Source organism: Apostichopus japonicus, chromosome 3 (assembly GCF_037975245.1).
Source record: "Apostichopus japonicus isolate 1M-3 chromosome 3, ASM3797524v1, whole genome shotgun sequence".
Taxonomy (NCBI): domain Eukaryota; kingdom Metazoa; phylum Echinodermata; class Holothuroidea; order Aspidochirotida; family Stichopodidae; genus Apostichopus; species Apostichopus japonicus.
Window position 1 is genome coordinate 24327758 of NC_092563.1, and position 16932 is coordinate 24344689.

The following is a 16932-nucleotide window of genomic DNA, read 5'->3' on the forward strand; positions in this document are numbered from 1 at the left end:
GGGGTGAGTGGGTGGGTGCAGGGAAAGGGAAAGGGAACAGGTTCTCTAATGATGATTTAAACAATGTTTTGCATTTGCTTGTTGCTCAATTACAATTATAAGGAACTATATATGTATATATATATATATATAGATATATATATAGATATATATATATATAAAGATCAACACACCAGAAAATTCCACTTCACGACCGGTTTCGTCCTTTTGGGACTCATCAGGCGAAGGTAGGAATCGAACCCTCGAACTTGTGTCACAGAACGATCTTTATTTATGTACTATGTATCTGTCATACCACTTGCTACAGATTAATTTCTTTTATTTATATATATATATATATATATTTATTTATACCAAATGAAGGTTATCATAGAAAAATAATGAATTAGCATTCATTTCAATTCAAGAGATTCTATTAGAGGACTTTATTCTTATAAATATTGACCAAAATTGAACACAAACTTCTATCTCATGTTGCATCATCTGAATGGACAACTTTATGATACTCAAGCTAAAAGCATATGTTATTAATATGGGGATTTGGAGATCAATTGAGCCCTTAATTATCAATATCAAATTATGCCGAAGCAACACAAAGTTGCTTTGAAAGATGAGATCTGTAACCTATCAGTATTTTGTCTTCCTCCTGAAGTTAATCCTTGCAGTTCTCGGATCTGTCAGAATGGAGGAGTCTGCCAGGCAATGTCTCTGACCGATGCCGCATGTGTTTGTTCTGGCTGTTTTACCGGTTCCACCTGTCAGATCTGTGAGTCATTCCGTCATCAATTGGACCCAGTTTTGAGCCCCCTTTAGAAATTTGGACCATAAATAGCTACATAACAGTAAACTTGGGATTTTTTAGAGCACCAAGACATGCTAGTTATTGACTGAAACTGTCAAATTTACCTTATATATAAAATATATGTGATGCAAAAAGGAGCTATTATTAACATATTTCCAACAAGCCGCACATTAAAATGTTAAGACCAGCTTGTGGCTCACGAGCCACGGTCTGGCCAACCCTGATAGAAACTACAGTAAACTACCTCTATTAAACTATTAACCTTACCTTTGCTTACATATGGTAATTGACCAACATAACATTTTGTTTTTTAATGCAGCCTTTGGATTCTTTGGAAAGGTTAATAAAGTATCTTTTGCACCCCTGTTATATGATACCATATACCACCATGTCACTGGTTAACGCAATGTCAGTGGTCGCCTAGAATAGTTGGCACCTGGGCAGATCCTTCCTTTGTCACCCCGTGCAGGATGATGCTGCCCTGGGGGGTGGGGGTTTCTCCTTCCCCTTTGAGAAATTTTGTTTAGGTAAGGTGGCATAGATGCAAAATGGTGCTATGATCTTTGGCACAGCTTTGAGTTGATTAATGTGAGTTAGGAATTTTCATTCTTAATTTTTGCTCTATCGTTTGTTCAAAATATTCATTTCGTTTTGGGCTTTGAAGTGGCATCCCTCTGACTGGACCCGGGGCAGACCCCTCCCCCGCTTTAGTACATCACCGGTTTTGATGATACTTTGAGTATTGTAAATTAACTAACCCAAGCATGCCACTAAACTATTGTGATTGTTTTTAATTTAATTTCTGTCATTAATTTCATTTTATTGATATCTACAGCAACAGGGGCGTGCAACTTGAACAGTTGCAGTAATGGGGGCGTATGTATACCATTTGCAGATTCGTGTACTGCTTCCTCTTGTGACTGTCCGAGATGCTTCTCTGGCTTAAGTTGCCAGACCAGTGAGTAGCACTTTTTACAAAGTTTAGTTCATTTTCACAAATACATAAATTATGTTCGAGGGCCTTAAAATTTGAAACCTATAGCTGGTAGAGTCTTCTGCAGAGAGCTTAAACTGCTCTGTAATTGAAGAAGGAAAGAATCTGCTAGTAACAAATGTCAGGTCCTCTTTCATATATTTACTTAAAGGATTGGTTCAGTTGTCATACATGTTTATGTTATATGAAAGAGGACAATAAAAGAAACAATGGTGAAAAAACTGTTCAAATATCATTTTCGGTTAAAGAGATATTCAAGTGTAAAGTTTTATCAGATTGAGTAGAAACTGCTGAAATCTGACTAGCTGTGATGTCACATCCTCACATTTCTGAAAAGTCTTTGTTTTTTTTCTCTAAATATTTGTGAAATTTCATGACTTTCAACCAAAAGATATGTCAGGAGATCTCAAATTTGTCAAAGGAAGTATTTGAGATTGAACATCTGAAGAATTTTTGATTATATTATTTTCAAATGTGTTAAAAAATGTAAATAATTTTTAAAGAAATATATTCACACATGTTAAGGAAGTGAGGATGTGACATCACACCCTCACAGTAAGTCTTTCTACACCAGTCATTTTCAAAGAAATTTTGATATCTTCAAAGTGTCATATATCTCCTTAACAGAGCATGCTATCATGGTAGTTTCTTCACTGTTCTTTTTGTCTTTTTGTGCTCTTTCATACAAAATAGACATGTCAAACACCTGAACCAATCCTTTAAACAGACTTTCAGCAGCATGTTAACAATTCTCTCTCTCCCCCAACCAAACCCCTTCCGCCCCCCTAACGTAACAGGCATTTTGTAGCATTACATCTCATTTAACAGGTATAGCCAAATATAGTATATTTATCTAGTTAGGTCTAGCAGTAGTCTATACAAAATGTATTACACATTGCAGTACATTGCAGGCCATGCATGAACATATATATGAAAATCTTATTGATTGTGGAATGATTTTCCTATGAACGTTAACTGAATATTCACTTAGCCATGTCTGAGGACAGTTCATATTTAGCAATGTAGATTTATAAACTGCACAAGGTAATCAAAAGCAAATGGAAAATTAAAATATGTTAAGTTTCTTGCATCCTTCATATGACAATATGACATGTACTCTGTCATTTATTCAAAATTGATTTTCTTTGTAATATATATATATCTATATATATTGGTAACGAATAAGTCAAAAGTACTCTTATGAAAATTGCGGAATTGATAAGTTATAGCGTCATGCTAATAATGAACTACCAATATTGTATAATCATTGCTTCAAAATTTTTAATTGGAAAGTGATAATCTATCAATATTATAGATTGTTTTTCTATTTTGAAATCCAAATTAATTTCATTTCGCAGGAGTCAGTGCCTGCCGGAATCATGAATGTCTGAACGGAGCCAGTTGCATACCAGACCCTGTAGAGTGTGATCAGTATACGTGTGAATGTCTTAACTGTTTCCGAGGAGAGTTTTGTGCAATAGGTAAATGAATTGGTTTCCATTATTCGGCATGTCGCCAAGGGCCAGGTTGGACACCCACTTTGACAGTTTTGTGACCAGGCCTCCTTTAACTTGAAACTCTTCATTTTATCTTAAAGCATATTATGAAGAGAAGTCTACATTCATCTTCCTCCCATATTTTCCCCAGTCCCTGGAACTATAACCCTCTGACCCATCTGCCCCTAACCTCCCCCCTCCCCCCCCATCTGTCCTGTAAGATATGAAAACTTTATATTTGCGATCGGCTGCACTCAAAGAAGTAAGTGAAATTTACATTAGTGTTGACTGTACTGTGATAGCACAGCTTTTATTGTTAAATGAATTGCAGTATAGTGATTTCATTTCTACTCTGGCATTTCCTATCTATGATAGTGCGTAATACTAATTGATTTCCGACATCCACATAGTTTGGAATCTCTGTCTTATCCATGTATTCACACCCTGGTGGATAAATGTCTTGCCATAAAACATCTCACAGTACTCCAATAATCCAATAAATTATTGTGGTCTCTCTCATCAATTCCTAGTTCATGAATCATCATTTATCCTGTCTCATTAGTTGCTCTATTACACCCCTACTTACACCCCTATTATCCCCCCTATTACACCCCTTCTATTACACCCCTTCTATTACACCCCTTCTTTTACACCCCTACCTGTAACCCCAAAATGCCTCGACCTTCTCTAATATTTTGCTTATATTTTGTGGTCTGTTTTTTGTCATTCCAGCCATTCCTGATCCATGTAGCAGCACTCCTTGCCTTAACGGTGGTCAGTGTATCAGGAGGTCGGACTCGTGTTACGGCTTCTTTTGCGCATGTCAGACCGGGTTCAGTGGAGAACGCTGTGAAAGTTGTAAGTCATCTCCTGCGTCGTACCACGTTTGAATGAATTGACCTTTGACCATATGCATTATGCAGATTAGCAAGTTAAAACTTTGCCTTTATTCTAAGAAAGGGTAATGTTGTTGCAGACTGATTGATAGTAGTATTTACTGTTCTCTCTTGTTAAGCAGTTATTACTGTCTAACTGCACATCTCAAAGGTGCAGGATCTGTGTGACTTTGAACTTAAAATTCATTTGTTTTCGTAAATTAATTTTGATGAATTTTTGTTCATATTCATGAATTATAATCAGATCCCTGATTATTTGAATAAACACAGCTAATCACTGTTTTTCTTGCTTCTAGATTGACTTCTTAGTTGTTGCAATTTTCATTGTTTGATCCCTACTAGGCACGCTACAAGCCATCAAACTTACCTTTCAAGGAATGGCATGACAAAAATAGCCTCTTAATCTGCAACTGATGTCTGATTAATAAAATCAGGATAGATTAAATAAGACCTAGCCTGCTGTGGCTAAGAAGCTTCAAGTCTCTGTGATTAAAGTAAAAAAACAATTTCTTATCGATGTATCTAATCCTTGTGTCCGTAAAAATGGAAATGGCAGATGATGCTTTGTGAATTAAATTTTCTACATTCCCAATTTTCTTTTTCTTTTTCTAAGGTGAATTTGTAAACAAAAAGTGTTTGATAAATTGTAACAATCTATCATACATTGAAGTTCACATGACTTATTGGTAAAACATATCAATATGTCTTCTCTTAACTGCTCGATTAGTCCATGTTTGATTTATATATATTTATTTAATTTTCATTCTACCATATTTTTCATACTTACCAATATCTATACTTTCTATTGATATAGCTGTTAATATCCTGGAAAATCCATGCAACAACTTTCCTTGTGAAAATGACGGCTCTTGTGTCTCCTCTGGGAGTGTTTATAAATGTCTTTGTCGGGATGGCTACACTGGCATTAACTGTAGACAGCAGACAGGTAAGAGCTGCAGCCTTTGGTATAACATCACTCTAGCTAAGTCAATTAAGAGAATTACAGAATACCCTCAACAGGAAATTACAACCAAGGGCTGAATACCTCGTCAACAGAATAACAAAATGGGATGTAATAACCCAAAGGGCTGGACAATTCATGACCAGAATATGAGAGGAGGTGGTTATAATTAAGGGCTAAATACCTCATCAACAGAATACCAAAATGGGATGTGATAACCCCAAGGGCTGGACAATTCATGACCAGTTTACCCAAGCAGGTGGTTATAACTAAGGACTGAATAACTCTCATGACAAGAATACGGAAGCAGGTGGTTATAACTAAAGGCTGAAATAACTCATGGCAGAATACCGTAGTAGGAGGTTATAACTATGGGCTGAATAACTCATGGCAGAATACCAAAGCAGGTGGTTATAACTATGGGCTGAATAACTCTCACGGGCAGAATACCGAATCTTTAAGTTAACAAAAGTCAAGGAAAGAAACAACTTCTGTCATTGACTTTGCATAGGAAATTGTACAAGTAATCCAAACGAATCTGGTTTTAAGCAGGTTATATATGGTCATGAAAAGTGACTAAGCAAAAATGTACTACTTAATTAAAATTTAACCATCTTGACCATGGAGCTCCACTATCTATTTAATATTATTTGAATAAAGTTGTTGTTATTGAATTTAAAACAAGAAATGAAAGTAAACATATAATGATAGAGGATAATATCACTTTTGATTTATGTCTACTGTTTTTTTTCTACTCCATGAAAGTTCTTTCATTTAAATTGTTATAATGTTTATGTTTCCTCCCCCATTTTATTTAGGTAGTAACAGCTTTTTTGATCAATGTGTGTCATCGCCATGTGCTAATGGTGGCAGTTGTTTCAACAGTTATTCAACCAGTAGTGGCTCCCTCACCTACACCCCACAATACACATGTGTGTGCCCAAATAGTTACACGGGAGAACGGTGTACCGTTTTGACCAGTAAGTATCGTTTACACTGATTGTCTTTCCAAAATATTTCTTTGATGCAGGTGGGTTAAATATTCATCGGAAAAGTAATATATTTACAACAAGTATTTGGCAGTTTGCCTTGACCTAGTATAAATGAACTTTCATAACAGATGTGCATATTAGCCTAGACTACTTTGCACAGAGCAGTTCGGTTTATAGATATTTTACTTATGATTATCAACTAGTTTCACTATTTGTTTTGTTCTTTGTAATTATTGTTGTTTTGTTTTGTTATTTTATTTGATTGATTTTTTGTGGAGAGATAAAATCTTTCTAGAATTTTGAAACTTGATGTTGTAGCTCCCTAAAAGAGGATATATAGTTTCAGACAAAATGCAACAGTCGGCTTCAGGCCATTCACCAAATTCTACTCAAAGGCTCTCTGCAGACGGAATGGGTGTAAATATTTCATTCAACTGTCACTTTTCTCCCATAGGTTTAGTCCCTCAGCTGAACAGATGTCAGTCAAGCAATATATGTCAGAATGGAGGGACTTGTTTAAATAGTTATTGCAGCTTTGATGACAGGGTCGATTTCTTTTGTGATTGTCCAATCGGTTTCATTGGTGAAGTCTGCACCATACCATGTAAGTATCAACACTTGTGCAGCAGGGTGAGGTAATGTTTTACACTGAGTATTCAACTGACAACTATTACAGGATTTTAGCCAAAATATATAGCTAGTTTGAAATGGATGCATTTAATTGGATTTAGCCATCTGTTTCCACCCTGCTGTCTACGTCACTTGGCAAATAATTGAGCTTTTTATCGTTTAAGCAATTTATGGTATTAATGTAGGATTCTGCTGGTGCACATTGGTTGGACTGAGATCTCTGGTGATTCTTCTCTTGATGAAAGTATATAATTGCTTGATAATCTGTTGATTGACTGTTTAGGGATGGTTGGAGAAATGATCCAGTCTTAAGCGATCTAAAGCAATGTATGCAGAAGAAATTACCATCTCTCTGGGAAATATATTTTGAGAGAGATAGAGATATCCGGGGGCATGGTCTAATTTCTCCTTTGTTGAGACCACGCCTGTCAATACCTAGAGATGACTGTTGTTGTACTCAAGTGCAATACCTAGGTGGAACTCCTTACCAACCAACTGGTGATTTCTGAGAATTTTATATAAAGTTTCACTAAACTGAGCAGCAAAAGAGAGGTACTAACAATGTGATGAAAGCTCGACAGGTGTTTGTGTAAGAATCATCCAAAAGAGAAATTAGGGTTAGAAGATTTTAACAACGCGATGAAAGCTCGACTGGTGTTTGTGTAAGAATCATTCAAAAGAGAAAATAAGGTAAGAAGATTTTAACAACGCGATGAAAGCTCGACAGGTGTTTGTGTGAGAATCATTCAAAAGAGAAACTAAGGTGAGAATGCATTAACAATGTAGTCACTTGTGAATTACTCTCTACAACACAACATCCATAGCACTTTCCCATTAAAAGGGTCCAAATGCCTTCTAGTTTGCAGCTGTACATAGAAGAGGGAGGCAAAGTAGACAATTTAGAATGGTCTCTGAGACAAACACAGTGAACGGAAGACCTTTATGGGCTTTTTGTTTGGGGTGGGGGGGGGGTTCACATTCAGTGTTGAAATTCTTTATGTTCCTTGAAGAGAATCTTTAAACACTGCTTCATTAAAACTAACCTAATTATTTAATGATGTATAATTTGCAGGTTGTTTTCTTCTATCTCTCTCTTCCTCTTGTTTATATTCTTTCTGATATTGTCTCTTTTGTTTTGTCGCTACTACTTATGTAAGGATGCTTATAAGCTCACCTGAGCTTTGTTTTGAGCCTTAATTTATGTATTGTTCTACTTTCGTGTCTTTTTTTCAATCTCCGGTTTTGACTTAAATAACAGAGTGAGAAAACTCAACCATAGTAAAAATTTAAAAAAAAATCTGATTCATAGTAGCTCTTGTTCTTTGCAGATGGCAATCCTTGTTCTACTATTCCGTGCAGTAATGGGGGGACCTGTGTTCCCTTCAATCAGTACTTTGTCTGTGAGTGTCGTCCTGGCTTTTCAGGCTCTACCTGTGGATTGCTGGGTGAGATTTGTAACAAGTTATAGTGAATTCATTGCTTGAATTAACCACATTTTCCCCTTGTAAAATAACCCAGGTAACCGAGGTAACTTGTAAATATAGTTGCGTGCGCCGGTTTGTATCTGCATCCTGTGGGAAATCCCCCTGGGGGACCCATGGCTGTGGTGCGCTGTAGTGGCCCAAGAAGGATTGTTTGAATTGTGCACACTTTGGTGTGTGGGTGTGACAAGTTACCAATGACCAGGGGTTAAGTTGTAAAGTCATGTGAGAGGGCCTTGGCCTCAAACAAGACTGTTAAACCTCCAACGTTTGAATTATCTATATTCTGATGACTTTGAGATGTTAAGTGATCTCTTGGGCACAATCGTTAACTTTAATTGTGATTTCTGTAAGTTTTATTTTTTCCCCCTTGCATGTCTTGTCTTATATTTAGGTGATGTTATACCACCAACAATCAGTGGTTGCCCTCAACAAACCATTGTTGTCCAAGCATCCCCAGGGGCCAGCAGTGCCCAGGTCAGTTGGCCTACACCACAGGTTTCTGATAATTCGGGAGGTCCAGTCCAACTAGTTAGCGTGAACGCTGTCTCTGGGGCCTTCTACGGCGTCGGGACCAACCAGGAGGTCGAGTACGTTTACGAGGATGTATCGGGAAATAGAAACAGCTGTTCTTTCTTCATTATTGTAACTCAAGGTAAATGATAGTCAACAAGAAATATATCTTGTAAACTAGGTCATACTCTCCTCAGAAGCTGTGTAATTATCATGTAAAAGAACACAAAAGTGACACAGTTTTATTACCTGTTTATCCTATGGGAGCAATAAAGATCCCTAATAAACTTTTTGCGGGTATTATGTAAGCATCTTGTGACAAAAACTACTATATGTTGTATGCAGTACGATGTTCAGTATCTGTAAATCACTGACTGGATCAACGATCATGAAACTTGAAATTTAGACAAGTTCTACCCAATATGCAAGTCAATGGATCTTCAGTCAAGGGCCCCCTTTTCTTCTTTCATTTTCCCGTTTCTTTGCAGGCAACAGATTTGTATGAAATGTTGTGCATGTTTCATTGTTAACACATCATGGTTTTCGACGGAGGTCTTCATGCTTAGTATCTGAAAACATAAGTTCTATGCGACCTTTGACCTGTCGTTTGTTTTGGTGAAGGAATTATGGGGACAACAGACTGGAGTTAGAAACTAAACCAACCAGGGATTCTGATACCGTCTTTTACCTTACATAACTGAGTAAGAAGGCCCAGAAAGCTACTTGCGGGAAAGATCGGAACGAATAAACGGTTGAAACGAAACAAGCCCCATATTATGTGAACAGTGATTTCTAACATGTATACAGGAAGAAGTGTGTTTTTTTCTCAGTGTTATCGATTAATTGTCTGAAATCGAAAACCAGATCTTTCCTCTTTTGCTTTTCTAGCTAAGATTGGTGCATGAATATTGTCTTTGAGAATGACAAAATATATTTTTCTTTTATTTGTTCTTAGGTACTTCCACTGGTTGTCAACTAAATCCTTGTTTGAATGGCGGAACTTGTCGTCAGGTCGCCGGCGTAGATTCCTGCATCTGTCCACCTGGATTTACTGGACAGACATGTTCACAGAGTGAGTATCCTGGAAAGTGAAACTTGTGAGCTGTCTATTTCTCACTGCCTAAGTGAAGCTATCCCTGCAGCATGAGGGGGTGGGATGGGGGTGGGGATGGGGGAGGTTTAGAATTTCATTTTTGAATCTCTGTATTGAAAAAAATATTGGTTAATCGTGTTAAATGTGGGGAATAACAACTCATATGCACTTCATAAGAAAAGTTGACAAAGAGTCAAAATATGAAGGGTTTTGACCTTACATACCTTGACTTGCATTTCACTTGATGAATTAAATTATTGTGATCATGTGAGAAGATTAAAGGATTAGGGACAACATTGTTTTCTTTCTGTATGTACATCTCTCTCAGTTATTAATGACTTGCTTAAATATATTCCTTTATATGTATAACTTTAACGATGATAACAATTTTCAGGGACAAACCCATGCAGTTCTACGCCATGTCAGAACGGAGGTACTTGTGTGCAAATCAGTGTGACAGGCTTCTTATGTCAATGTCCAAACCAATTTGAAGGAGACAGATGCCAGACTAATAGTAAGAATTTAATTTCCTTAATCTTAAAGAATCGATTAGACATACTTAGCTTAGACGACCAAAAATTGTTCTGTGCTGAGGTATCTTGTTTTGTGCCGGGGTATCTTGTTCTGTGCCGGGGTATCTTGTTCAGTGCCAGGTATCTTGTTTTGTGCCAGGGTATCGTGTTCTGTGCCTGGGTATCTTGTTCTGTGCCGGAGTATCTTGTTCTGTGCCGGGGTATCTTGTTCTGTGCTGGGGTATCTTGTTCTGTGCTGGGGTATCTTGTTCAGTGCTGGAGTATGCAATCAGAACCAAGGTGAATCAGTACAACCCTGTTCAAAGTATTGAAAATTTGCAGGTTTGGGGTTATATTTTAATGTAAATTTTTTGCAACCTGTAAATCGCAATTATGATCTTATCCTGGTAATGAATGTTTCAAAGTCATTGTCTACGTTCACTGAATTTAAAGATCAAGGGTTACTTTTTATTCACAGCATTAGTAACATGCGCCTCTCAGCCTTGTGAAAATGGAGGTACCTGTGTACAGATAGCGGCATCAAGCATTCTCTGTTTATGTACAGGCCAGTTTGAAGGAGACAGATGTCAAAATGGTAAGCTTCATATATATTTCTGCAAAATTTTATTGTTGAATGTGCAGCATTCAATTTTTTCGATATTTGAATCGATCATTAATTTTCATGTAGAAACTTCCATGCCGTTCATCTTCATCTCTGCATGCACTCGTTGCTGTTACATGCTTCCTTTGTAATGGAAGTTTAATTACATAACTACATAAAGTTTATTTAAGCGTTTCCCTAACTTTTGTAATAAATTGTAATAAAATTTGTAATAAAACGAACAGCTGTAAATGGGTTTGTCTGCAACTGTCCACCCACTTTTGATGGACAATTGTGTGAGAGAATTGGTAAGAGTAAAGCAAACTTAATACTGATGATTTTGATGTCACTTAAACCTAGTAGGCTCGCAGTGATGCTGAGAAAATTTGTAGCAAGGTTATTTAAAGCTGTACTTATTTATACGGTATACATTTCCATGCATGTATGTAATACAAATAATGCAAGATTTAATGAAGATCCATCTTTTAGATATGTGATGTGTGAGTGAGTGCAAGCAGCATAACTTACGGGTGCACCAGGGTTACTTAAAATTTTACTTACCCACTCCCTCTCTTCCCCCTTCCTTGAAAATTTTACTTACCCCCTACCTCTCCAATCCCCTTTTAATTTCTTCTTGTTCATCTTCTAACTTGTGTTTACTTATTTGTGTTTGACATGTGCGAAGCATTTACAAAAAAAATAGAAGAATTGGGTAGAATTTTGCAGACATTCACATCCTAACCACTGGGTGTTGTAGGGTTACCTTAAAAGGTTACTAAAACCCCCCTCCCTCCTACAAAACAATGTGTTTTATTTTTCTATTTTTTCTTCTTCTTGTTTTTGACATATCTAAATCATTTGCAAAAGTGAATGAAGTGGGTAGATATATTGCAGACTTTCAATTAGAGATAAGCTAGGTGGCTGAGATGTATGTCTAGGAGTCACAATATATTGAAATCTACAATATTAATGTATACATTACTATTCTTAATGTAAATCAATCTGTAACATCTTTAACATTTAGGTAACCCTTGCAACTCCTTTCCTTGTCTGAATGGAGGGACATGCATCCCGTCTGCCAATGCACCAGACTTCTTCTGCATATGTCGAGCAAACCTCCAGGGACCACTGTGTCAACAAGGTTGGTGGATGGTTCCCATACTCTTCATAACCGATTTCCCTAACCCACTGATTGCTCTATTTATTTATTTATTTTATTTTTTGCTTGATTCAATTCTATTTTCAGTTTATTTTATACTTCCATACGCATTTAGTGTCTTAATGATAATCAGTAGTGGCAAGTAGCCTACAGTAGGTAGCAGTTAAGTTGGGACCGAAAATCCCTTTTTACCAAATATTATCAATTTTTTTGTGTGAAATGTACATTTTTGTTTTGTGTGTGTGTGAATCATCTGCAATTAATTATCGAGAGTTTGATGCTTTTACCTGCTCGTAATTTACAGACTATGTACTATTCGTGTTCATTCTATGATATATGTATGCCTACACACATGTACGTTTCTTATTTAATTTCTCCCATTTGTTTTGATGAGGTGTAAAGTGTACCCGGAGATTTACAAACTCGTACATGATTTTTTGCTGTTTCTCTTGAAAGCCCTTCTGGATACAACTGCCCCAAACATTGCAGGCTGTCCTGGAAATATAACAGTGACATCATTTACATCCAACTATGAGCAAGTGACTTGGCAAGTTCCTACAGCTACAGATGCATCACCACCAGTCACTCGTACCGAGACACATTTCCCAGGAGTTTTCATTAGCAGGGGCCAAACCATTAATGTCATTTACCATTTTACAGATGCTTTCACAAACACAGCTGTCTGCAGTTTCTTTATTGTAGCTCCAGGTAAAAAATCTAACATTTCACTTCAATATTCTAGTGTATTTACATTTTTATGCTTGCTACACAAAGCGAGAGATACTATTGAGTACTCGACACAAGCGTTTCAAGGTAGCAACGAGAGCCGTAATGTCATAAATGTCAATCAACAGAGGTTAACCATCTGCATAGGAATTACAGTAACCACCCATAAGGTTAATCATGTTGTCACATGATACAGTGAGACTAATATGCGAGCCCATAGGCGTAGGAGGCTGGGGGGGGCTGCAGCCCCCCCAACCAAAAATTGTTGTGAAAATTCGGGCAATATGCTGAGAATTTTTCCGGCACCTACTGAAAGAAAAATAATTTGCAATGTGTTTTTCAATGGTTAAACTGATACTATTATGATCATTATTATTGTAACGACTTCCCCAATAATTATAACCAATATGGAAAGGTAATAACACGGCAAATGATTGTATGTTATTGGCATGCGATGTAATAACCGATGCATGCCTATATGATATGCACATTAACATGTTGAATGCGGATGGGGCGCGCCAACAAAATGTTGGGGATATATTTTTCGGGCAAGTCGTTACAACCCCCCCCCCCCAAAAATCAAATTGGGCTCCTACGCCTATGTGCGAGCCCCTCGGGAGGAGATAATCCAATGTCATCTGCCGAGGTAGTTTGGGTACTTGGGTATTTGTAAATAGGATGAAGATCCTGCTAGGAGGCCCTCTTTAACTTAAAAGCATTTTTATATTAGCAGTTAAAATGGCACGTAAAATCCATATTATTCCATTGATTCATTATAATTCTAATAAAGAGGACCCTAAATATAAAAAAAAATCGACTCTGAAATAATTGCACCATTTTTGAAATGTATGAGATTGTTCTCGCATATTTTTGCTTATACCATTGTCACATTAAAAGTTACAAAACTGTTATTTCCTTTGTATTCATATCTGAAATATGTATTTTATTTTTCCATTGACAGTTTAATAGAGCCATAGCAACAACAATCATGGTGAGTATATCTATCGATGATGCAATTAGTGTCATTTTTGTGAAGTTAATCACTTCCCAAAAGAAACAAATTTGAATGTAAGCAAAACATTCATATGAAAGACGACATCATTAAATTTAAAATTCATTTCTCTCGACACAAAGATATATGTCAATGGCTCATATTTAGTGATAGTTTAATTCTCTGAACATTTTCTTTGTTATACAGCTCATGAAGATCTAACCTAACTGGACAAAACCATCAGACATAATACTCATGGATACCTTACCTGGTACTGTGGATTTAAATCATGTACATTTCTGGATCCACTTTCTTTACCAAACTCCTTGGATTCCTAGCATCTCATTTGCAGCTGTTTGTCACTTACGACACTCTCTATCTGCTTGTAAATCAAAAGTACTGTTTTAAATTGAGAATAAGCAAGCTCTTTACCCCCCCCCCCCTCCCGCCCCCACTGGGTGGTTTTGGTTTGTACTGTATATATTTTAAACGTGGATCAGACTCCACAATTTGAACGTTGTGATAGACTACGATCAGGAGCGGATCAGATCCTGTGCATTATCAGTACTTGGTGTTAACTTTGTAATGTAATGCAGTCTCAGGATTGGCTTTCACCTATTTCCTCCGTTGCTTGACACAATAGTAGTAAGGATTAATAGCAGCGCTGTACAACACAAAGCTTATGCTTTTGCACGTTTACTTATAGTGCGGTAACCTCCTTTTCAGTGATCAAAAGCAAAGGGTCTGATAGTGAGCGCAGGGTCTGATAGTGTGAGCGCAGGGTCTGATAGTGTGAGCGCAGGGTCTGATAGTGAGCGCATGGTCTGATAATGTGAGCGCAGGATCTGATAATGTGAGCGCAGGGTGTTATAGTGAGCGCAGGGTCTTATAGTGAGCACACTGTCTGATAGTGTGAACGCAGGATCTGATAATGTGAGCGCAGGATCTGATAGTGTGATTGCAGGGTCTAATAGTGTGAGCGCTGGGTCTGATAGTGAGCGCCAGAGGTTCAAAATCAATTGAAGCTGTTTGAATGTTGATTATCAAGCGGGGAGTCTGGTCCACAACTTAACTTCCGCCAAACTGCATCTTTGAAGATTACTTTGGTTAAAAAAGGAATTGAAATGATTAATTTGAAGTAAAATTTATGGAAACAACAGGGTATATCATGGCAGAAGTTAATTTATTGCAAGCTTGTACAAAAGTCATTAATTTGCAAAAAGAAAGAAATTGAATATCAAAATTACGAGTTAATTGTGAATAAAGAAACAGTGGCAACACGTTACAAATGTTTACTTTGTACCATTTGCAATGTATGCAACAGTTTTTTCATTTCCATGATTTTGGTGGCATTTTTCATTATTTCAGGATGGTTTACGAAAGATAATAAAATTATACGCTTCTTTCCTATTAAATCAACGTTTCATCTTCTTGTGCTATAGTACTGTTCTCTTTCCCAGTAACCCTTAAAATCAAATCAAATAGCAAAGAAATTGATTTATTACTTAATACATCTGCAGTGCCCAAAAAGCAAACTAACATTTCAAAAGAAGTCCCAATACAAGTATAATTTTAAGAAATTCCAAAATTTATCAATTCTTCCACACTGGACAAGAAAACAAAGTGAGAATGCTTTTTTTTTAGTTATTTTCCAAAAGCTTCGATATGTCTTACAAATTGGACGCATCAGAAAAAGAAAGAAATCAAACCTTTTAAAGTCATGATTTTAACCCCCCCCCTTCTTTTTTCGGTTAATACAAGTCATTTCAAGTGACAAATGTTCTAGTCCATTACAAAAACACAAAGTAACAGAAAACTTGCTGAGGATGAATTGTGTAAATCCCGAATATGTCTTGTACCAGGATCATTAGTTTGATCTCATAGTTTGATCAATGAGGCATATTCTGAAGGCCGATATATCTTTCTAATTTTGGCTTTGGAGATACTACCAGATAGTTGTACAATCCAACTGGGGCTTTTGTTATAGGAAATGAAGAAGTTAAACACTTTCAGTATCCCTGTACTACAACACCTAGAGAGAAATAAACTAGTGAAGTCTCAAACCGGTTCTGAGTGGTACCTGACAAGACTTAAATAATCATCTGCACTTTGAACAGACCTAATGAAAGCATTTCCAGACTGAAAAATAACGTCCTTGATAAAGTGATGTGGATGCAATTGTCCGTAAACTCAAAATGCAGTTGTAAGTAGGTATAGAATTCCTAGTTTCCTCAATGACAGTGCATACAGACAGATAAGACATGTCTTTGTCTAAATGACATCACACCCTCACATGAGGGCTTCCAAAGTCATTTTAATATGTTCTCTGAACAGTGACCAAAATCTACCCTATAACTTCATCTCTCATTGTACAGTTGGATTTAACAACACTGAGGATAGTTTTGAGAAGATTATGAATTGCATAGAAAGCAGTTGATATAATAATAAAAATTTCAACCATAGTTTTAGGTTTTATATGTAATAAGTACAGAACAAAGGAAAGGCAGAATTAAAAGAATACACAGTTTGGCTTGATTTTCATGCAAGTGAAATTGAATGCAGGAATATATATATCGCTAAGATACGAATCATATTTCACAATTACACAGAAGATGTCAGTGGTACCCCAAATATTTGTGCTCGTTATATTCCAAGTGTCTCATTCATGAAGTCATCAAACACTGTCTGATCCCACATACCAAACAAATAAACGCAATACGTGTATAGAGTACTTTCCACATTCGATATAACAGAAAGCTAAATTATCTAGGTGATTACTGGTTTCTCATCAGTTTTGACTTCCTGTTTTCTTTTAATCATTTTTATAGTCAGCATTATTAAAGAAAGAACCATCATGATCAACATGGAACCCAGGATTACTTTTATAAATAATGCTTCCTGCCTCTCCTCCTCATCATCCCCTGTCAGTACTTCTTCCAATTGCTCGTTAGAATCTAGAAGACAAACCAAACCAATTAAGAAAAGAAAGTTTATGGAATACTTCAGTGGGTATTGCAATAACCTAGCAAAATTCTGTGCAAATTGTAAACATTTTCAGCAGTTTTTTGTTTGTTTGTATGTAGGT

General features: G+C 36.7%; 2 protein-coding genes across 7 annotated transcripts in view; one reads left to right on the forward strand and one right to left on the reverse strand.

The window, feature by feature from the left end:
- LOC139965570 (uncharacterized) overlaps positions 1-15090 on the forward strand; it is a 55889-nt gene extending 40799 nt beyond the window's left edge. For 5 of the 6 annotated variants that reach the window (XM_071968075.1, XM_071968078.1, XM_071968077.1 and 2 more), the window contains 16 exons: positions 653-766; positions 1638-1760; positions 3155-3277; positions 4025-4150; positions 5003-5134; positions 5968-6129; positions 6596-6745; positions 8100-8216; positions 8647-8907; positions 9721-9837; positions 10253-10372; positions 10849-10965; positions 11996-12112; positions 12587-12838; positions 13818-13847; positions 14055-15090. In XM_071968075.1, the coding sequence (XP_071824176.1) occupies positions 653-766; positions 1638-1760; positions 3155-3277; positions 4025-4150; positions 5003-5134; positions 5968-6129; positions 6596-6745; positions 8100-8216; positions 8647-8907; positions 9721-9837; positions 10253-10372; positions 10849-10965; positions 11996-12112; positions 12587-12838; positions 13818-13822 (2036 nt within the window). In that variant the 3' untranslated portion in view covers positions 13823-13847; positions 14055-15090. The remainder of the gene's footprint in view (positions 1-652; positions 767-1637; positions 1761-3154; positions 3278-4024; positions 4151-5002; positions 5135-5967; positions 6130-6595; positions 6746-8099; positions 8217-8646; positions 8908-9720; positions 9838-10252; positions 10373-10848; positions 10966-11995; positions 12113-12586; positions 12839-13817; positions 13848-14054) is intronic. The other variant, XM_071968076.1, reaches the window with a different exon arrangement.
- LOC139965574 (uncharacterized) overlaps positions 15012-16932 on the reverse strand; it is an 83436-nt gene continuing 81515 nt past the window's right edge. Inside the window, exon 76 of the mRNA XM_071968086.1 lies at positions 15012-16801. Coding sequence (XP_071824187.1) covers positions 16614-16801 — 188 coding nt within the window. The 3' untranslated portion in view covers positions 15012-16613. The remainder of the gene's footprint in view (positions 16802-16932) is intronic.